Genomic DNA, 23,266 nt, shown 5'->3' with positions numbered 1-23,266 from the left:
TCTTGGCGTCGGCACTCGGCAGCCTACCAACCGACGTATTTTTATTTCCAAATAATCAACGCGTGATTTTCAAAAAGAAGAGGGTCCAAATAGTTGAGATTCCTCTTTGGGAATTGGGATAATTGGATTACTGTTTCTTGTGGCGATTGTACGATGTCTTTTCCTCCGGACTATTTGATCTATAAAAATGTAATTAGTATATTTAACTGCTCCAACTGAACCACTCTGAACTTTGTATTTTTGCCACATTGCAAAGATTCTTCCGGCGAATACTTCTAACTTAGTTTAATTAATTTAGTCCTACCAAAATAAAAATAACTGATTTGCTGTTAATTAAGGTGGCAAATACAATTAAAAAAAAAAAAGGTGGCAGATGAATGAAGAGCAATGTAACATGGCCAAGACAGAATGTAATGGGTGTAAGGTTTAAGGGAAAGTGTATAGATGCATAATCTATATTTGTCTATCTATTACTATTCAAGTACTCATATCTCTATGTTTATCTATATTTATAGTCTGTATCAGCGTTTGAAAGTTTCCAGTTTGAGACCCTGAAGCGACTGATGCAGTAGATATCCTGAAGCCATCCAAGAAGGTTCAAGTCTGGGTACTTGCACAATTCAAACGTGCTAAAAAATTGCAGCTATAGTCTCTAAAGAATTCCCCAACTTCCGCAGTTACCAAGTAATGTAACTGGAACGAAGTTGAAGTGTTGTATGGTAAAAATTTTCATTGCGTGACAATAGAAAATAGCTATGTATCCTCAGCTGAGTCATTCATTTACAACTTTTCTCTACGCAGTATTCATCAGAGAAAGATCAAGAAGAAAGCTAAAGGCTATGCATACAACAACAGAATGTGCTATCTTCCTTGGAGAGTTGTAAAACTGACATCATTAACAGAATGTTGTGAAGATTCACTTTCTGATAAACCCAATGTTGCAGTATAAGCTGGTAATTTAGGAGGAGGAAGTTCTGCAATTTCACTGTTCAACATTGAAAGAACATTAGACATGTTTGGCCTATCACTGGCAGATTCTTGCACACACAATATTCCCGCATGGACATATCTCGAGACCTCCACTTCAACTCGTGGATCAGATAATAGTGGGTCTAACAATTTTATGGCTTGTTTTATATTCCACAGTTTCCAGGCCTGAAATGTTGTAAATACAACATGAAGTGGATTTAGTGATCAGCTAAGTAAAGTGGAAATGAAGTTTTATTGACCCTAATCATGTAGAAACTTACATATCCTATCAGACTCAGTTTGTTCTCGTCATAATGGAAGCTAGTATTTTTCTTTCCACTTACGATCTCTAATAACAATATTCCAAAGCTGTATACATCTGATTTCTCTGAAAACTGGCCACCCATCGCATATTCAGGAGCCATGTAGCCGCTGCAACGCATTGTTTAGGCATGAAAATTTAGTTCTGGAGTTACACTTTGTTAATTAAGGTTGGTAAGAAGAGAGTTTGAGTAAATCATGATAGAACAGAAAGCAATTGAAGAAATTATGTACTTACTATGTTCCTACAACTCTATTTGTGTTGGCTTGATCCTGGTTGCCTCCAAAAATTCTTGCTAAGCCAAAATCTGATATCTTTGGATTTAGCTCTTCATCTAACAGGATGTTGCTTAGTTTCAAATCTCTGTGTATAATTTTCAATCTTGAATCTCTGTGAAGGTAAAGGAGGCCTCTGCCAATCCCTTCAATGATGAATTTGCGTCTGTCCCAATCTAGTAAATTTCGTTTTTTTGAATCTGAACAGAATTAGATTAGAATGAAATAGAGAATTAGAAACTAGGTGCTTGGGGACAGTACTTCTACGCTTATCTGAAATGCTACATATGCTAGTATTCTGGAGTCTATGGAACCTAAATGGAAATAGGTATATACACCATTAACTTACTAACCAATTACGTAGAAATCCAGGCTTTTGTTCGGCATGTATTCATAGACTAACATTTTTTCCTCTCTTTGGACACAGCAGCCCAGGAGTCTAACAAGATTACGGTGTTGCAGCTTAGAAATGAGAACCACCTCATTCATAAATTCCTTTATCCCTTGATTCGAAGAGTTTGAAAGCCTTTTCACCGCAACTTGCTGGCCATTCAAAAGTTTCCCCTGCAGATTAATTGAACAAGATAAATAAATCATTCATGGATCGATCCCTTCAAAAATACATTTTTGTATGAAATACCTTGAACACAGGACCAAAGCCACCTGTCCCCAGCTTATTCTTCGCATGAAAATTTTCTGTTGCATTAGCCAGTGTCTCGTAACTATATAATGGCAACTCCTCAAGCTTTGATTGTTCTGAGTTGTCACTCACACTGGTTTCCATTCTGGACACTTCCCAGGCTTCAGACAATGTCAAATTGACGTTTTGCTTATTCCCTGATTATGAGCAAATATGTGAATAGATCTGCAGCAAGTAAAGACTCCCCTTTGACAATCTTAGCATGTTACTAACGACTCCTCTTTGACAATTTTAGCATGTTACCTCTATGTCTAGTCAACCGCTTCCGCAAAAAATATGCTGATATGGCCAAGAATAAAGCCCCCAATATTACTGTGCTTGCAATGACTGCTTTTATTTTGTTCGGAAAACCTGCACGTCAGGGAGTTGAAGCTGGTCAAGAGAATTTAGAGCACGGGAACAAAAGGTACTCATTAGATTTGGTTTCTTTTTTTGTCGAAACATTAGTCATTAAACAAATAGATCGAGGAGGTTTCAAAAATCAAAGTGTAAATTCTATCAGGTTTGCACTTAAAAACACAGGTTTGCAGCAGTAGTTAAGCATAGTGTGGTACCTGGTTTTGAATAGGCCACCTTTACGTGAAGATCTGCCCCATTGAAAGAGAATTGCTGTATGTCAATTAGGCTACTGTTCCAGTGCATACATCCAATACCCGTAGTATAGGCATAAGCGATGCAGGAGCAATTGTTCAAGCACTGGATGCCGCATTCTTCTTCTGTCGCCCTGAGGAACAGCATTAAGTGAGAAAAATCGGGAACCTTTATGTTGTTAAGCTTCAAAAATACATCTGGTTTCCCGTCTTGACCAGCAGAAATGTTTCTGTCGCATTGCAGCAATGCCTTTCTGGAGCAGCCGCTGGTATAGTTTCCCTCCTCCCATTCCTCCTTGTTTTTTGGTTCAAAACCTTGCAGGCATGTGCAAATTGGCGAATGCTGAGGATTGCAACTCCCAAAAGGTCCACATTTGCCATAAACGTCACATTGACTCTCTAGACTTGTCCACGAAACATCGGAGTGTCCATCTCCATAATACGAAACCTTCTCCATGAAAACCCCTGAAGAATTCAACACATAGTAGTACAATGCCAAATTACTTGTGAAAGAGTGGGTAAAATATTGAGATCCATTTTGATCTGTTCCCAGATCAAATCGTCTCAGGTACGATGTACCCATTTCAGGAATTCCAATAAACACGTTACCATTCCACGGACCACTCCGCCAGTAAGGTTTGCTATGATTCCAGATGAAAAACTCTGGGAGTCGAAGAGGGTCAACGCCAAAAGAGAAGTTTCCAACTGAGGGATCAGAGGGACTTCGCCATGAGGTCAGCCGGATCATGTTATTTTTGTTTATCACGCCTATTTTCATTGTCCTCACAAGAGTATCCGTCGGAGTCTGAAAACTTTCCCACAAAATTCTTCCATTTGAGTTGTCCCTCAAGACCAAGTTCCCAGTATCCAGAAGTTGTGCGCTAGAATTTGCCACAGAATTTGATACATTAGATGACCATAATACTTCCTTCTGCCCGTTCAAGACCACAAGAATACCATCCCCTGATATTGCCAACGATCCTGCAGAATCCTTTATGGGATTGTCTCTATTAGCCACCCACACAACACTTTGTGCTGGAATGTTGGTAGTGATTCCAACATACCGATTATTAGAATTTACGGGAGTGAAGAATCCTAATGTGAACGACTGGCCTGAGGAAACTATTGTTTCAGGATCTTTTATTGGGTGATCGGTTGTTATAGCGTCCATAGCAATGCAATCTTCTAACCAGAAGCAAGCAAACAGGAAGAGTAGAGGCAACAAGTTTTTGAGTCCCCTCATTTTGATGGCCATATGAAGAGAAATATGTCTTCTACGATATAAGCAAATTATACAACTACCAAAGAGTATTGAGACCTTCCAGGCACCTCACTCCTTCCTCGTACTTGCTTCTATAACCCAATCGCTCCGCGGCTGCGCTTTCCTTCTGAATTTTAAAAAAAAATTGGCTAATGAATAAAAGCGACAAAGAAGAAGAGATGGACAAGTTTGAGCTAATTTTATACACATGCAAATCGCAACACGTATAATATCTAATCTTAAGGGAAGAGAGATTCACCTACCCAAGGGATTAGAGGTCAAGGTCCATCTTAACGCTTTAGAGAAAATACATAAATGTAAGAGAAGGTAATAATTATTTATATATATACATAAACATGATAGATTGGATGAAATTTAGATGTGCTAATGTGTATCCATTCGGTACCCGTTAGAAAAATCCTATTAAAAATTTTTTTAGGTAATTTACATATCTCCACTGTAAATGGAGTTGGGGAAAGGCCAATTTGACAAGTTGGTAGACGAGTTGGGCTGAATAAGGGCAGCAAAATAGTAGTATTAGTAGTACTTGGAACGTTTTCGAACTTGGGGGGTCATAATCCTCATTCTAGAGAGATTAGATCTTTCTTGCCTTTTATCGGTCCGTTTTGGCGCGCTATTAGACGGCCAACCGGCAAAACTTCCAAGGGTTTCCATCAATAATATGAATACACGACGAAAAAGTTTGAGTTAGTAGAGATGCCTCTTTCAAATGACCGGATGATGAGTTTCAGTCGTAGTAATTGCATGGTTTTTTCTTCGTCTGGAGTTGGTTTAACAGTCAAATTGTGAATATCCTATTTAACTGCATTTACTTTTCCGCTCTATCTTTGTACTTTTCGCCACAAATTTCAGTACATACCCTGAAATTATTGTTAAATGGAGGTGTGTCTACGTGCAATGAAAAATAAAATTATGTCCATTTTCTGTAAAAACTATTTGGCTATTAAGCATTCGAAGAATAGTTGACAGACAAATTCGGCCTATCTTTTGCAGAGTCTTGCAGGCATAATAGTCCAACATGGATGCGTCTCAAGACCTTCATTTCAATGGACGGGTCAAAAACTGTCGGAAAGATAAATTTCACCGTCTCACGCGCATTCCACAGTTTCCAGGCCTGAAAATTATGAGAACGAAATTGTTAGGATCCAAACGCGGAACAAACAACTATTGATATATCAAATATATAATAATTTAATGATAAGCAAGTCACAATCATGAAAGATAAACGTCACACAGTATTTAATGTGGTTCGTCTCCACCATTGAGTCTACGTCTACGAAGAGAAATCTATTTTTTATTACGAGGGAAAAATTCCATACAAAACTACAATTTGAATCCAAACTCAATTCTTGTATACCATTTCTTATCTCCCAAAAATCCTCTTTCACCCTATATATAAGGTTACACGTCCCTTCTTATGTGCCCCTCGTGTGTGTCTTTGTAATATGTCAATCTACTTATTTATAGAGAATATTATTTGATTAAAACCCAAATAACAACAAAAAATCAGTGCTGATTTCTAGACTTGTACAGAATAGAAAATAATTTCTAAATTCTAAACAAAATAGAAATTTTTTTGACTACTATTTCAAGTAATTAAGGCCCCGTTTGGAACTTGAATTTTTTAGAAGTTTGTCTAAAACTTTACTATAGTGCACTGTAGAAGTTTTTGAAAAAAATTTTTTAAGATAAAAACTTTTTTTGCTGGCGACTGACTATAGTCGCGATCTGGTCCGCTACTGGCTGCGATCTGGTCGCGCTAGGGGAAGGGGAGGGTGGTCGGGGAAGGAGAGGGGGAGGGAGAGAAACAAAAAAAGAAAAATAGCATAACAGAATGGTTGCAGATCGGTCAAAGGGGGAGGGGGAGGTTAGGAGAGGGAGAGGAAGAAAGGAAAATAAAATAAAAAATTTGCTGGCCGGCGCCGGAAGCAGCGGCGGAGGTGGTGGCTGGCGATGAAGGTGTGGTGGATCCGGGTGGGGGAGAAAGAAGAAGAAAAGTGAAAGTTTTTTGTGTATTAGATATTTTGAAGTGTGTAGGTTAAAAAATTTGATAAGTTTTTTTAGATTCCTATAACTAAAATTGTTAAAAAACTAGTAACTAAAAAATTTGGCAAAAACTTGGGTTCCAAACAGGCCCTAAAACCAATTAGAAAACTAGTTATTTCTACATAAATTAATAAACTTGTCTAAAAGAAATTAAATCAATTTCCTAACAAATTTTCACTTTGGCAAAAAAAAATTTTTAACAACCATTTGTCTTCAACTAGTAAATAATATGGCATCAAATTACACATCCGAATCAATACAGTTCTGACACAAATTGATTCAATCGGCAAATGAACATGTGTAATTATCCCGAATCCAATCTTCAGTTAACTCGCGGGAAGGTGCCTCAATTTACTATTTCCCTTTGTAATATTTTTTCTCACCACCATTTGCAACTCGAGATCCCCTTCTATGAATTCTAACCCTAATCATTGAGTCAATCAAATGATAAAATCACCTTACTTCTTCTTATATTCAGGACAGTCTTGCCATGTGTGATTTTTAAGACTTCACCTGCAACGTAATACTCGTAGTCATTAGAACCTTCTGACGTTGAATAATTAAATTCTTTTGTTTCTTTAGGACACATGTCACACCACCTAAAAAACATAAATTGAATCTAAAAAATCACTGGGATGAAATATCAACCGATAGAATTGTGAGAAAGTCTTCATTGATTCACATCCAAAATGAACATTGGATTCTACCTTTTCTTTTATCCTTGAATCACTTGTTTAGATTTATTGTCAAACATTTCTATACTTTTCGACTTTTCATCCTTCACTTTTAATGCTTTTTACCAAACTTTTGAAATAAAGATGTCATCCATTAAATTGTTTAATTGGTAACAACCACCAGCTCACTTGATTTCAATAGTTAACCAGGATCTAATTTTGAACCCTATTCTGATACTAGTTTGTTGGGGTCTAAGTGTCCATGATCAGTCCAATCTCACAACCAAACTCTGATACCACTTGTTAGGATCCAAGCACGGAACAAACAACTATTGAGATATCAAGTGCACATCAATTTAATGATAAACAAGCCACAAGTATGAAAGATAAATGACACACACTATTTAACGTGGTTCGCCTCCACCGTTGAGTGTACGTCCACGGAGAAAAATTCGTTCTTTATTATGAGAGAAAAATCCTATACAAGAATACAACTTGAATCCAAATCTAACCTTTGTATACCATCTTTCATCTTCCAAGAACCCTCTCTCACCCCATGTATAAGCTACATGTCGTTTCTCGTGTGCCTCTTGTGTGTCTCTTTGTAGTATACCAACCTACTTAGAAAACTAATGCTAATTTCTAGATTTGTACAGAATAGGAAATAATTTCTAAATCTTAAACAAAATAGAAAATTTCTTAAGTATTACTTTAAGTGACTAAAATCAATTAAAAAACTAGTTACTTTCACACAAATTAAGAAACTTGCCTAAAAGAAATTAATTCAATTTTCTAACAGAAATGATACTGGAACTAATCATGAACACATTGCCGTCCCATGGACCACTGCGCCAAAGAGGCTTGCTTTAATTCGAAATGAAGATTTCTGGAATTCCTGGAGGATTAAAACCAAAAGAGAAGCTTCTAATGGATGGATCAAAATGACTTTTCCATGAGGTCAGCCGGTTCTTGTTTGGGACTTGTCATGGTTCGCCGTCGCAGGTCATGGTTGCATCGTTATCTCGGTTGCTCCACATCCGTCACAGCATATCAGTTAAATATCGGGTGATACGCACATTATAGCATAAAAAAATTTTCAAAAAATTTAAAAAAAATACTAAAATTAGAAAATACCAATAAATGTACAATCTGAAAAATATTCGAGTTGACTCTTAGTGAATTCGGATATATCGATCGATACTATGCATCATGGATTCGAATCGGTCAATGTCAATCGAGTCAGAGCGAGTCCCCTCCGTTCTAGTTGCGACTTGACCAATTTGTATTGGAATTGGCCGATATTGCTAACCCTTGCTGACAATAGTGTCTGTAGGATGCTAAAAACTTTCCTATACAACCATTCCATTTGAGTTGCCTCTCAAGACGAAATTCCCAGTATCCAGCAGTTCTGCACTGGAATTTGCCACCACTGTAACATTAGAAGACCACAACACCTTCTTCTGCCCGTTGAAGACCACGAGATTACCATCTTCTGAAATGGTAAATATTCCTCCAGAATCCTTCAAGTGTCTGTCTCTCTTAGCCACCCAAAGAACATTTGGCTGAGCAAAAATTATTGAAAATGATTCCGACGTAGTGATTACTAGTATTTGCAAGGCTGAAAAATCCCATTTTGTAATTTTGGCCTGCTGAGACTATAGATTCAGGGTCTCAAATCGGCCTAGTGATCGTAATGGTACCATCATCAGCCTCGCAATCTTTTGCAAAGAAGAAAGCAAAAAGGAGCAGTAGAATTACCAATTTTGCAAGTCTCCTCATCCTGACGCTGCAGAAAAAAGTTGTCTATGATTGATATTCATGTGGATTTTGAGTTTCGAGCATTGGCATTTGAATTCTTCCTCTTCATAATCTTACCGTGTTGCTGGATATTTCCTTCATTTCTGGATTCATAGTCAGCAATACAGAATAGACCCCTGGACTATAATAATGCTTGCGCTCTAGTAATAGTTGTTTCAAAAGTCTTGCATTGTAGACTAAGGATGATATCAAGTCGAGTCGAACTCGAGTAACGCTTTACTCAAGCTCGAATTCGATGCTTAGTAGTAATACTGAAATTCGAACTTGAACTCGAGTTTGAATCGAGCGAGCTGTTTGAACAAAGCTTGAGCTCGATTCGACATGATATTGGAAGGGCTTGATAGAGCTCAAAAAGTTGGTGAGATCGATATCGAGGTTAAGTGCTCGAACTCAACGAACAGTTAGGGTAGTAAATATAGCAAATACTCAATCTAAAAGAGTAATTTAGTTGTTTATAATATATTAATTAAATAGTACACCAAGTACTTAATAGAGCTCGACCACCTTTCGACTATATGATATAAATACTCGAACTTAATTCGAAAAACTCAATCAAGTAACTTGAACTCGACTCGAACTCAACATTGACTGAACTCGAGTCGAACAGTTACTCGAGCTACTCGCGAGCTCAAGTCAAGTTGGAGAAATCTCTAATTTTGTGATGAATTTAAAAAAAATTCTACAAAAGGGGTGATTTTGGTAATGGATTCCGTTCGGAGGGTCTTCGCATTCGTGAAATGCGAGCTCAGTAGAGCTCACATTTCACGAATGCGAGGTTAGAATAGAGCTCGCATTCGCGAAATACGAGCTCTACTTATTGAGCTCGCATTCCGCGAACTCCTAGTTTGCTGGTTCAGACTTGCGGCTTTGAAACTTTATCTACTTCAGTTGCTATTTGGTTGTCTTTGTTTGGCCGCAAGTTCTGATCTGCTGAGATTTGTGTTTATAATCAATAACCCTGGTTTCATTTGAAGTGTTCAGTGTTAAGGGGTATTTGGGGTGATAGGTTCACTAGTTTTGTTTGAAGCTTTGCATGATTTTTCTGCATCGAAATTTGCAGAAGCATTGTTGTTGAAGAAAAACTGTTCTTTGATGCTCGCATGATCCTTTCATCTAATTTGTTTTGTGCTTAAACATAAGGATTTTTGCGGCTAAAAGATGGAAAATGTTTAGAATTTTTATTACTATAGTCTAAGTGTTAGACTGTTCAAGTCATTAGTTGCAGTCGGATGAAAGGAAACTACATCAGACACCATAAAGGCTGTGCCGCGAGCCTGCTGCCGAACCATCTTGCATGAAGTATTTTCAATATTTGCATGATTTCCTCCTTGTCTTGGCTCTCAGTGAGCGCGCATTCGGGGAATGCGAAGACCCCTATTTGCAGAACACGCACCAAGAACCGCCCTCGTTGTAGAATTCTTTTTTTTTTCCATCATAAACTAAGAATTCACCCAGTCAAGTTGCTCAATTGAGTTACACCCCCATTGTAGACCCCATGATGGACTATTTTTAGATATATGCCTTATTGAAGGCTTTCTGATAAGGGTCGGCGCAACCACGCCCAGCTATTTACAGCCCAAATGAACCGCATCAGCTCCGCCTCCATCTAGGCCGTTCAATTACATATTTTTAAAATTAAAAATTCAAAACTGGAATCAAATGTGCTAATTAATTCATCAGTCTATCTAAGAGCTCATTCATTTGGATTGTTATTTTTTAGAATTTTTATAAAAAATATATATATACACTGTAATGATTTGATATGCATGAAATAGAAAGGTGAATCCAAAAAAATAAGTTTATGAAAAATGTAAAAAAAAAATTTGGGAAAAATGACAATCCAAAGCGATCCATTGCAGCATGAGATTTCATTTATCGCGGTTGCCCTTGACCCAGCCTCGTGGTCAATGTATGAATTCCTACGTGGGTTTATCATTATTATGATGTGAATTTTACTTTTCTTTCCCATCTTTTTTATGGAGCAAACGTGTTCAATTATTATAGTAAAACAATTATTTTAATGAAGTTTGTAGAACTTAAAATACTACTTCTAGACTAGTTAACCTCATTTATTTAACATTTTCTTTCCTTGTCAGCCTCGTTCATTTGACATTCTCATCCCTTTTTTATACAACCTTAAATCTTGAAAAGTGATAATACCACAGCCACGTTTACTGAACTGTCAATAATGCTTGTGGAGTCAAATGTGATTAAATCCCTATGTTGCATGATTTCATTCTCCTCCAGACTTGTTTAGCTATCAAAAGGTAATAATAACTTAGCATTTAACTAACCATTCTAACTTATATTTGTATTCTTTTTGCCAATAGCAGTAAGATTCTCTTATGGAATCATTTTTAATTTAATTAATTTAATTTAATCTTACCAAAATAAAATTAATAAAAAAAAAAGCGTTAGAACTCCAAATATGCTTTCTCTTTTGCAAAATCAGCAGACTTTTGAAAAATTTTCTACTAACCTTAACCCCGTGAGAACCCTCAAAAGCCAGTAACTTTTGAAGGTCTCACAGGAGACTAATATACTAACTACCCAAACCCCCCAACTCCGATGTGGGATATCAACCTTCACAAGAAAACCTGCTAGACCTAAAGAGACCCCAGACCCCAAATATGCTTTCTTGCTTCGCTCCCTGGTAAAGTTTGACTAGCTTTTGACCATTGAAAGTTGGTGAAAGGTACTTCGCTGGTTCTCGTTTGCTTGCACGCCATATATGGCGGTCAAAGTAAAGACACCAAATATTATGGTGGACCAAGTCGTTCATTTATTTATGGTGTTTTTCTTCGTGGCTATGGTGTTTTTCTCTTGCAAAGTCATAGCCAATCAAAGAAATCAAGTTCGTCCTTTTTTGAATATTCTGATCCGAGGCTTTGACTTAGAAAATGCAAAAAAAAAAAATATATATATATATATATTAATTTTTGTTTATTTCCCACACTTTTCCCTGCAAACAAACATTACCTACATATTAAGGGTTTGTGTAAGGCAATGTTTAAGTGGGCCCACATATTTTAGTAGGGAGAATTGTAATTTCAGTTACCAATGTTTAGTTTCTGTGCTAAATTGATCCTTAATGATGTTTCGGTTAAGACAAATCTGGTCTTCAAAATTTTTTATATTAGGTAGGGCATTTGACCGGAAATTCAAGAATGACTAACTGTCAAAATTAAATTACCGTTAGTCAATAATTTTAACTTCGTACTTTTGGTCCCTAATGTTTGGAATTTTAATCATTATTGTGAGGCCCCTGTCCGTCCGTAATCTGAGATGAGGGTTATTCGTTAATCGGTGGGGTGGTTTCGGGTTTTTATCGCCCGCCTTTTCTACATTTTCTTTTTCTGAGTAAATATAGGTTTTAGATGATTTTTCTAGTATCGGTTAGTTTTTGAGAAATTAAGAACGTATATCGGACGTGGGACCCACTAGTGCGAAAAGTTCGGAAAAATTCGGCCAACTAGGTTAAGTTTTGGATACTGGATTTAAATTATCGGGTGTGAAGAGATATTTATAGGTGTGAAGAGATATTTATAGGTATTAAGTGGATAGGTGGAGGAGAGAGAAAAGAAAGGTAGGCAAGTCATTAAATGAGGGACAAGTGTCACCATTTGAGTGGTCCAACCTTAAGACCACTATTCATTGTCTTACCATTGACTAAATAAATCATAAAAATCACCAAAAATTCCCCATTTTTCCTCTAAGCTTGGCCGAACCACTTCCTCCAAGAAAAGAAAGAAAAGCTTCCAAGTTTCTTGCTCCAAACTTGTCCAATCTCACAAACTAACCATTTAATCTTGATTTCCTTCCATAAAACCTCTTAGTTTAGTGCTTGTGAGGTGTTGTGTGGAAGTATTTGGGAAGCCAAGAAGACTTATAGCTCTCTCCCTCTTGTGTTTAAGGTAAGTTGTGAAGAATCACCCTCCTCCTTTAATTGATGCTTAAATCATGCTTAGTGGTAGTATAAGATGCAAGTTTATGGATTATTTCTTGATTTATGGTTGAAGTGATGAACTTTTATTATTTTGGGGATTTTTCTGTTTTAATATAAGCATGACTGTGTGATTATCTATGATGATTAGAAATGGTATATAATGACTCTAGGGGGTGGAAAAAGTGATTAATTGCAATCAATTTCTGGTTTGGAAGCATTTCAGAAAATTAGGGTTTTTGATAAGAACATTCTGTCCGAAATTTTAGGTCCTAGTTAGAGGCCGAATTGGCCTTGGCTTAAAACATGAAAGTTGTAGGGAATGACATTTTAGAGATGCCTGCAAAATTTTAGGTCAATCGGAGTAGTGTAGAGTGAGATAAGTCGAAATTACTATTGCTGTTCTGGTTTTACCCGAATGCAGGAACTGCGATTGTAATTGGTTGTTTTTGTTGGGAATGCTTTGGAATCAGTTGTTGAGGCCTTCTGATGATTTATATCCCTGTTTCTAAGCTTGTGGATGGCTTTGGAATTTCTGGATTTGGACTTATATAGGCTGTTTTATGATGTTTGCACTAGAATACGGTTTGTGAACCTGTTAAGAGATTCTGGTATAATATGTTACATTTTTGACGTAGTTACACTCGAAATTGGGTTGAGTGGCCTTCTTCAATATTGTAGCCTCTTAAGTCCTCAATCTACCTGTAAAATCTCAGGTCAACCGGATTAGAGTATCCTGAGTTATGGACCAAACCCTCAGGCCTGTTTTAGACATTAGTTTGTGTACATTTTGAATTTTAGTTTCTGATCGTGGGTTTTTCCGTGTTGATCATGTACGAACTGGGTGCTGATCCCTTCATATGAAATTTAGATCTTGGTCTCAGCTTCGAAACGGTATAAAGTACGTTGAAATCCGAGTTCCGTAGCTCCTGTTATGACCGAAACAAAAGCGATCGTCAGAACTGCCTTGTATCTGGACAGTTCTGACGGGTATTTTGACACCCGAATTTCGTTCTGTTCTGAGTGGATTCAGGTCTTGGCCAAAACATCAAAGTTTTACCCTTATGTCTCAGCTTTCTAATGCTTTTGGAATTTCCTGATTTGGACTTGTGAACTGGGAGTTATGGTCCCGTAAACAGACCCTGTCTGCCATTCAAAATGTAAACTTCTGGTACCGTTTTTCATGATTTTGACCTGTTTTGATTCGGATCTAGCTTAAGGTGTCTTCATGAGGATTGTAGGCCTTCCTCTTAGCTTCAAAACGGTATCTCGCTCACCTTGATCCGACACACCTAGCCTAACTTTCGACCAAAACGGTTTAAGATGGCCGATTTGGCCGTCCCGTTTGCCGTTCCGCGCGTGCGCGTGTGCCCCTTTTTGCCGTTTTCGCACTTGCGCGTGCCAATTTTGCCGTTTTGCTTGTTTTACGTGTGTGAGTAGCTGTTTGTGATATATTGTGACACAATCTTCGATTTCAGACGGTGGTGAACTAGGCGGAGCCGGTGGGGCCCACTACTAGCCAACCAACGAAGTGATTTCCGCTTTTGTACTACTTTTGTATTTGGAGTAAGTATTCAGGCCGCTTTTGTATGTTAGTTGCTTATGTGTTTCGATATGTATGAAGAGGGTACTTAGACGAGGGTGTACTTTATCGCACTCGCTCTAAACCCTAATTTGCACACATATTTGAACATGGCTTATGTATATAAGCAATTTTGGAACTAAAACCCTTGAGCTGGTGGCTCAGGGTGACTTTTGAATAATTTTGTGAATTTTGTGAGTTTGAGGTTGAACTCAATACCTAGATGGACTATTCGAGCCGGTTAGGGCTTGGTCGAAGTCAGTCCAACTTGGTTTGAGGTCACCAAGTTTGTGAACCCGGTTCGCTGAGTATGTGAACCAATTTTGTGACCCGAGCTTGTGACTCAAGCTCAAGTTTGTGATTTCGTTCGCCCGGGCAAGTTTGTGAGGTGACTGGCCAGTGAGGGTGATAAGGTGTCGGTGGGTGTATAAGTGAAGTTCTACGGACTATTATTTGCGGTCGACGGAGTGTCGGCAGGAGATCATACATGGCACATGAATTGGCTTTGGAGCCACCCGTATCCTTATTATATGATGTTGTTCTTTTCTGCTTTTGCTTTACTCTTATTGTGTAATTGTTGCTACGTGAATTTATGCTTTCGCCCCTGTTTACTTACTAAGCATATAGCTTACCCCTTTCCTTTTGTTTTCCTTAGCAGGGGCCGATGCGGGGACTTTTGGCACGTACACTAGTCTAGTTAGGTTTGATTGTAATAGTTGGACATATAGTATCTTTGTTACTTTATTTTGGCGGTTTGTATAAGGACCCTTCTTAGGGTCTATCTTCTGCTGGTTGTGGTCATAGTATATTAGAGTGGGTTGACTCAATACTCTTGAAGCTGTAAATAGAACTTTTGGTGGTTGTATATATTGTATAAAGTGCTCTTTCGATTTATCTAGTTTTATTGCTTTAAGTTTTGAGTCCTGGCGCGAGCTAGGCAGGCGGCCCGCCGATACCCTTGGGTTCGCCCTTGGGAGAAGTGGGGTCGTCACAATTATAGTGGCTTAAATTTTAAAAATAGTAATATTGAGGGTTTTAGGATAAAATGAAGGTGAATTACAACGAAATTGTGTTCAATGGGTAATAGGAATTCTAATTAAACTTTTATCCATTTTTATTTTTATTCGATTTATTCGTGCCATTAATTTCTCATATACATTTTTTTTGGTTTGCATAATCAGTCTCGACTGGTATAATATACATAATTATTTTTTTGCGCTATTGATTATTAACTGATAGTGAGTTGTATTGTCTTTGCATTAGGGACGACTTTGACACATAGGCCAACTACTAGGAATTGAAATTGCAATTAATTCTACCTATTTTAGTATTTTGTGGAGGTGTACTTAAATGGGAGAGTTTATAAATGCAACCAGGAATAAAACTGCATGCCTTAGACAAAGTGTTAAACATGTCATTATAAAATTTGATCAAAAAAATTAAAGAAAAAAATAAATTAAAATTGATACCTTCAGAACAGAATGGCGATTGGTTTTTACTGGAACAATCTAAAGAAACACTAGTGAACAAATGATTTGGAAAACCCTAATATTTTTGTTTGGATACCTCACTATTCTACTAATCTTTGCCCATATTGCTGTAAAATGTGCTATCGGCCTTCTACAGCTGTTATACTGACATCATTGGGGGAATGTATACCTTGTTCAGGATGTACAGTTTTTGAAGGACAAAATATGGCATTATAAGCTGGTAAGTTGGGATAAGGGATCTCAACTATTTCACTGTTAAGCATTGACAGAACAGCGGACACGTTTGGTCTATCCTTGGCATGCTCCTGCACACATAATAGTCCAACATGGATGTATCTCAAGACCTCCATTTCAATGCACGGATCAAAAATTCTTGGATCGATTAATTTCACTGTTTCACCTGCATTCCACAGTTTCCAGGCCTGAAAATTGTGGGAACAAAATGCAACTGAAATTAATCATGAGTTGTATAAAAGTGGAATGAATTTTGCATATGGGAATCGCCGTGTATAGAAACTTACATATTCTACCAGGCTGTGATCATTCGCCTCGTTACCAAAGCTAGTGTTTCGCTTTCCACTCACAATCTCCAACAGCAGCACTCCAAAGCTGTAGACATCTGACTTTTCAGAAAACTTTCCTCTCATTGCATATTCTGGGGCCATATAGCCACTGCATCCCGTTATCAACAAGGGGTGATATTGATTTATGCTTAAACTCAACAGAAATGGGAGGGGGAAAGGGGGGGTGGGTATTTGCAGTTTCCATGATTGAACTGAGATAACTGGTACGTGCTTACTATGTCCCCGCAACCCTGTTCGTATTGTCTTGATCTTGGTTGCCTCTGAAAATTCTTGCTAAGCCGAAATCTGATATTTTTGGAATCAGCTCCCCGTCCAAGAGAATATTACTGGCTTTAAGATCTCTGTGGATAATTTTCAATCTCGAGTCCCTATGAAGGTACAAGAGGCCTCTGCAGATCCCTTCAATGATGATGGTGCGTCTATTCCAACCAAGTAAATCATGTTTGCATGTATCTGAAATCAGGCAGAACGGAGTGCTGTTTTATTGTTTAGTCAGACGATCATCCATCAACAATTCTGTAAATACAGAGAAGACATCCTAGTAATCAACATTTTGGTACAGGAAATTATAGCTAGCTAACCAAATAGATAGGCATCCAGGCTTTTGTTTGGCATGAATTCATAGACTAGCATTTTCTCCTCTCTTTCAACACAGCACCCAAGAAGTCTGACAAGATTTCGGTGTTGGAGTTTTGAAATGACCAGAACTTCATTCTTAAACTCCTCAATCCCTTGAGTCGAAGAGTTTGAAAGCCTTTTCACTGCAATTTCCTGGCCGTCTATCAGTTTCCCCTGCATATGTGTGCTACACGATTATTGAGTTCTTTACAGTCCAAACTGCATAAGGTTCCGCAAAAAAACGAACGAACACTTGATATACCTTGTAGACTGAACCAAAACCACCTTTCCCAAGCTTGTTTTCCACATGAAAAGTATTTGTTGCGTTAGCCAGTGTCTCATAACCGTACAGATGAAGCTGATCTTCACTGTCGCTGAGCATGTCTTTCATTCTGATGATTGTTTCACCTGCTTCAAATAGTGAAAGTTAGCTTTGTGCACCTTCTCCATATTGCGAATATGTCGTGACTTTATCTTTGCTAATCTAGCGCTTTACCTCTATGATAAGGCAACCACTTCCATAAGAAATATGCAAAACCAGCGACGAACAAAGATATCACAACAACTATGCTAGCAATGACTGCTTTCTTGTGACTTTTGCCTTGGCTGTGATCTGCATTTCAGGTGGTTCAAAGCAGATTATGAGAATTTACAAGGAACTAGACATGTGCCATCATATCAAATTCCAGCATCATTTTGAGGTAGATTTGTGCAATAAATTATCAACACAGCATAAGAAGATTTCACTAGTCATAGACTGGATCACATCCATATATGCAAGATGCAAGTAATGAATAAGGGGCTGGAAAAGTAATTACCAAGTTCAGAATAAGCCACACGCACATATAGATCTGTCCCATCAAAAGGGAATTGTTGTACATCTATCAAATCGCCACTCCAGTGCATACATCCAATGCCCTTAGGATATGCATAAGCTTTGCAAGAGCAGTTGTTTGAGCACTCATCACCACATTCTTCCTCCCTTATGAGGTTGAGGACGCCAATCAAGTAAGAGGAATCTGGAACTTTTACGTTGTTGAGCTTTAAATACCCATCTGGTTTGGCCTCCTGGCCACCAGATATGTTCCCCTGGCATTGCAGCAATGCCTTTCTAAAGCAGCCACCAGTCCAGTTTCCCCTGTTCCATTCCTCCTTGTCTCTTGGCTCAAAACCTTTCAAGCATGTACAAATTGGCGAACCCTGAGGATTACATATTCCAAAAGGGCCACATTTGCCATAGACATCACATTCACTCTTTCGACTTGACCATGTTACCGTGGAATCTCCTAGGTCATTGTTCCAAACGTTCTCCAGGTAAATCCCAGAGGAAGTCAATACATAGTGGTGGTATGTCAAAACAGAATCATTGACGCAATCGTAGGTAAGGGATGCAGAATCTGTATTTTCATTCACCATATGTAATACATGTCGACCTGAATACATGCCAGGAACTCCAATGTACACGTTGCCATCCCATGGACCACTGCGCCAAAGAGGCTTACTCTGATCCCAAATGAAGACTTCTGGAATTCCTGGATGATCAAAACCTAAAGAGAAACTTCCAATAGATGGGTCGGAAGGACTTTTCCATGAGGTAAGCCGGTTCTTGTTCTTGGGGCCTGCCCCTAGTCTCATTTTGCAGACAATGGTGTCTGTAGGATGCTGAAAACTTTCCCATAGAATCATTCCATTTGAGTTGTCTCTCAGGACTAAGTTCCCAGTATCCAAGAGTTGTGCACTACAATTTGCCACCGAATTTGAAGCATTAGAAGACCATAAAACCTTTTTCTGCCCGTTCAGGACCCTAAGGTTACCATTTTCTGAAATGGAAAATATTCCTCCGGAATCATTCAAGGGTTGGTTTCTGTTAGCTACCCAAAGAACAGTCAGTTGAGGAAATTTATTGAAAATGATTCCAACATAGCGATTACTAGTATTTGCAGGGCTAAAAAACCCCAATTTGTAGGTTTGTCCCGCGGAGACTACAGATTCGGGGTCACGAATCGGCTTAGTGATTGTAATGGTATCATTAGCTCTGCAATCTTCTGGGCAGAAGCAAGCAAACAGGAGTAGCAGAGGTACTAAGTTTGCAAGTTCCTTCATTCTCCTGCTGCAGAGAAAATGGTCTATCATTGTTTTGCAACTAACTATTTGAGTTTCGACACTTCACATTTGACTTCTTCCTCTTTCTATTCAAAGTTCAAACCGCGTTGCTGCTGGATAGTATTTCTTAATGGCAAGTTTTCCTTCATTCACCCACAACAATTCAGACAGCTGGACATATGCATTCATGTTTCAAAGTCGACATTTAGACCCCATGATGGCACTGTATTTATGCGACAAAAAAATTTCCACCTAACAGGATTCAACTTCTATAAAGCAAAATCGGAGATAATGTTCGCGGAAATTGGTTCAAGAAAAAAATCTACACTTATATTCGTCGTTGTGGGTCCTTTTAGAAGTTGTGCCGTTAACCTCAGGACAACGACAGGAATGAGATCAAAGAACATTTTGGTTCTTGTTCTTTTAGCATTGCAAGTTTGTTGAGAAACACACACCACTCATTGATTTACAAGTTGTTATTCTGAATCCAACAATCACTATAAAGTCTATAGTCACAGGTTTCAATTTTCTTTTTCCTTGCGTGTTTAAGACGTAGATAGCATCCAGACAACTAGCCATTCTTTGATTTAAGGTACAAAAGGCAATTTGAACCAAAAAAATTCATTGTTCGACAAGGATGGCAGCATAACCGAATTTTTTTTTTCCAGTACCCTCTAAAACAACATCAATGTGCTTCACATCTTCTGTGCACTCGAAAGATGAAAAACACTTACCCCCAAAAGAAAAAAAAAAACATGTATCGGGATGTGCTATCTGCCTAGAACACTTGTTAGACTTGCACCATTCACAGAATCTGTGCTTTTTTGAGAACATCGAGCTGAAGCACCCAATCTTCCTATATAAGCTGGTAAATTAGGACGAGGAAGCTCTGCAATTTCACTATTCAGCATTGACAGAACAGCTGAGACATTTGGCCGATCATTTGTATATTCTTGCACGCATAGTAGTCCTACATGTACGTATCTCATGACCTCCACTTCGATGCATGGATCAAAGATCAATGATGGGTCTATCAAATTTGTTATATCATTTTCATTCCACAAATTCCAGGCCTGAAAAATTTGGCAAGTTGATGAATTTTGGAGTTCAGAGATTGAAATGTTAGAAATGGAAATGAATCTTTAGAATTGCAGTCCTAATAAAGAAACAAGCTTACATATCCTAAAAGGCTGAGCTCGTACTCATCATGGTAAAAGCCCGTGTTTCTCCTTCCGCTTACAATCTCCAATAATAGCACTCCGAAACTGTAAACATCTGACTTTTCTGAAAATCTTCCCTGCATTGCATATTCAGGGGCTATGTAGCCACTGTTATCACATAATTTGGGGACGTGAGAACAAAGTTAATCTACGGAAGTTGCATTATAGGATATCATTTTAGCAGTATGTGCTTACTAGGTTCCTACAACCCTGTTGGTATTTGCTTGATCTTGGTTGCCTCCGAAAATTCTTGCTAAGCCGAAATCTGATATTTTTGGCTTAAGATCTTCATCTAAGAGGATGTTGCTTGCTTTTAGATCCCTGTGAATAATTTTCAATCTTGAATCCCTGTGAAGGTAAATGAGGCCTCTTGCAATCCCCTCAATGATGCTAATGCGGGTGTTCCAATCAAGTAAACCAGGTTTCGATGACTCTGAAAAGATCAGGAGGACTAAAATCATCATAGGTTTATCAAACAGTGTTGGGTTCCATAAAGAAAGACGGTTCTATGGAACTTTAGTAACCACATTGGAAAAAGAACCACCAGATTGACTAACCAAAGAGATAGGTATCCAAGCTTTTATTTGGCATGTATTCGTACACAAGCATTTTTTCTTCTCTTTCAACACAGCAGCCAAGAAGTCTTACAAGATTTCGATGTTGAAGTTTAGAAATCAGCATAACCTCATTCATAAACTCCTCAATTCCTTGACCAGAAGATTTTGAAAGCTTTTTCACAGCTATCCCCTGTCCATCTGATAGCTTTCCCTGCAGTTACATAACCGTTACATTTGCAGTATTCAACCATAGCAAACACCACATGCAGCTGAGGATGTGTACCTTGTAGACAGGGCCAAAGCCACCTTTTCCAAGCTCATTTTTTGGTTCAAAATCATCTGTTGCATTAGCTAAAGTTTCGTAACTATAAAGTGGTAGCTCTTCAAGCTTGTGTTGCTCCAAGTTGTGGCTAAATACTTCCCCTGCTTCAATTAATGAAATCTGATCTCCTTTCCCTGTGCTTATCATGAAATAGTGCTTGGTAAATTTATGATGAGGAAAAACAATATCTGAAAAATGAAGCTAAAATCAGAGTAATACCTTTCCGCTTAGCCAGCCACTTCCAACAAAAGTATGTAGACAATGCAAAGGATAAAGATGCTGCAATTACTGAGGTTGCAATGACTGCTTTCATGTCCCTTTTCTTGCCTATAAATGTCAAAGTTTCAAAGCATCTTCAGAAAGCCTACCATCGAGAAAGAACTAGCCAAATGCAATTCTATGTCATTTTGACTTTCTTGTAGAATTTATAGAAAAAATGTAAAAAGAAGTGAAGGAGACTTGATAACTTAGTTACATTCCAAAATATAGCCTTGATCGAATTCAAATCGTATTTGAATGCGGAAGCAGAAAGTAAAATGCTACATTAAGAGTACAGAGTTACTAAAACATTGTAATAAGAAGTGTCATACCAAGTTCAGAATAAGGCACACGTATGTATAAATCTGCCCCGTCAGAAGAGGATAACTGCTGTATATCAATTAAGCTTCCGTTCCAGTGCATACAGCCAATGCCCGGATAAGAGGCATAAGCTAAACAGGAGCAATTATTTGAGCACTGAGTACCACATTCGTCTTCTGAAGTTGCTACCCATTCAGCCAAATCTGGAACTTTAGTGTTTGGGAGCTTCAAGAATCCATCTTGTTTGCCCTCAGAACGAACAGAATTATTTCTCTCACATTGCAGCATTGCCTTTCTTGTGCAACCACTAGTCCAGTTTCCTCCTTCCCATTCCACCTTATCTCTAGGCTCAAAACCTTGCAAACATGTACAAATAGGTGAACCATGGGGTTTGCAGCTTCCAAAAGGTCCACATATGCCATAGACATCACATTGACTTCCTTGGCTTGACCATGTAACCTCCCAATCCCCTTTTCTATCTGATAAAACTTTCTGCAGTATAGACCCTGAGGAACTCAATTCAAGGTACAACAAACCACTATCATTTGAATACGTGAAGGTAGCATACACCAATCCTGTATCATCCGTTACCAGGCTAAAACCATTTAGATAAACTGGATCCATGCCAGGAACTCCAATAAAGACACTGCCGTTCCATGGACCACTGCGCCAATAAGGTTTATTGTCGTTCCAAAGGAAGAGTTGTGGAGTTTGCTGGGGTTCAATACCTAGGGAGAAACTTCCGATAGATGGATCAGAAGGATTTCTCCAAGAGGTCAATCGGATTTTCTGGCCTTTCGTACTCGAACTTAATCTCATCCGCCGGAGATATGAGTCTGTCGGAATCTGAAAACTTTCCCACAGAGTTCTTCCACTGGGATTGTCTGTCAAAACCAAGTTTCCAGTATCCAAGAGTTGTGCAGTAGAATTTGCCACAGAATTTGAAACTTTAGATGACCATAGTATCTCCTTCTGCCCATTCAAGACCACAAGATTGCCGTCTCCTGAGATTGTCAGAGTTCCTGATGAATCATTTAATGGTCTGTCTCTATTTGCCACCCATACTACTGCAACTGCAGGAACATTGAACATGATTCCAACATATCGATCACTACTATTTGCAGGACTGAAAAATCCTAATTTGAAAGTCTGGCCTGAAGAAACTATAGTTTCGGAGTCCTGCAGAGGCTGAGTGATTGTTATATAATCCACCGCTGTACAAGCTTCTAAACAGAAGCAAGCAAGTAGTAGAAAAAGGGATCCCCTCATTGGTGATTGAGAAGTTATCATTGATGATGAACAATCTAACAATCTAACTCCATTTCATTCCCTCCACAAATTGTTTATATCTGGGAATCTAATACGGCAATACAAGATTTTTGCATTCTTCCGAGATATTTAGACCAAGTCATGCCATAAGAAAATTAAACCCAATCGTGGCTCCTGTCATATTCATGAAGCCATCATGCATGATGAAATCCATGTGTTTGATTATGATAAACTAAAGGACAAATTACATTTTATCCTCGTGTAGTTTAGCATTTTTTTTACATAACCCCCTATGATTTCAAAAAACTATACATAACCCCCTC

At 38.3% G+C, this 23,266-nt stretch overlaps 3 protein-coding genes and 1 pseudogene across 4 annotated transcripts; all 4 read right to left on the bottom strand.

The window, feature by feature from the left end:
- Positions 1-860: 860 nt before the first annotated feature.
- LOC113782795 (G-type lectin S-receptor-like serine/threonine-protein kinase At1g11330) lies at positions 861-2,545 on the bottom strand. The gene is made up of 6 exons (XM_027328718.1): positions 2,510-2,545; positions 2,207-2,403; positions 1,920-2,130; positions 1,529-1,766; positions 1,251-1,401; positions 861-1,155 (listed from the first exon to the last, which is right to left on the bottom strand). Exons 2-6 carry the CDS (start codon positions 2,348-2,350, stop codon positions 862-864), a joined length of 1,038 nt encoding a protein of 345 aa, XP_027184519.1. The 5' UTR covers positions 2,351-2,403; positions 2,510-2,545; the 3' UTR covers position 861.
- Positions 2,475-8,637, bottom strand: LOC113782029 (annotated as a pseudogene).
- Positions 8,638-15,640: 7,003 nt separating this feature from the next.
- LOC113782794 (G-type lectin S-receptor-like serine/threonine-protein kinase At1g11330) lies at positions 15,641-19,014 on the bottom strand. Of its 2 annotated transcripts, XM_027328716.1 has the most exons (7): positions 17,712-19,014; positions 17,390-17,506; positions 17,156-17,301; positions 16,857-17,067; positions 16,491-16,728; positions 16,213-16,363; positions 15,641-16,113 (listed from the first exon to the last, which is right to left on the bottom strand). In XM_027328716.1, exons 1-7 carry the CDS (start codon positions 18,994-18,996, stop codon positions 15,811-15,813), a joined length of 2,451 nt encoding a protein of 816 aa, XP_027184517.1. In that variant the 5' UTR covers positions 18,997-19,014; the 3' UTR covers positions 15,641-15,810. The 2 variants fall into 2 exon arrangements, with proteins under 2 accessions (XP_027184517.1, XP_027184518.1); XM_027328717.1 differs by lacking the exon at positions 15,641-16,113 and having other exon boundaries at positions 16,279-16,346.
- Positions 19,015-19,558: 544 nt separating this feature from the next.
- On the bottom strand, positions 19,559-23,035 carry LOC113782793 (G-type lectin S-receptor-like serine/threonine-protein kinase At1g11330). The gene is made up of 7 exons (XM_027328715.1): positions 21,686-23,035; positions 21,315-21,422; positions 21,057-21,229; positions 20,774-20,984; positions 20,412-20,649; positions 20,174-20,324; positions 19,559-20,069 (listed from the first exon to the last, which is right to left on the bottom strand). Exons 1-7 carry the CDS (start codon positions 22,962-22,964, stop codon positions 19,767-19,769), a joined length of 2,463 nt encoding a protein of 820 aa, XP_027184516.1. The 5' UTR covers positions 22,965-23,035; the 3' UTR covers positions 19,559-19,766.
- Between the last annotated feature and the right edge of the window lie 231 nt (positions 23,036-23,266).

This window comes from Coffea eugenioides, chromosome 9 (assembly GCF_003713205.1).
Source record: "Coffea eugenioides isolate CCC68of chromosome 9, Ceug_1.0, whole genome shotgun sequence".
In the NCBI taxonomy this organism is placed as follows: Eukaryota; Viridiplantae; Streptophyta; class Magnoliopsida; order Gentianales; family Rubiaceae; genus Coffea; species Coffea eugenioides.
Note: the sequence above shows the minus strand (reverse complement) of the source record. Positions and strands in the feature narration are given on the sequence as shown.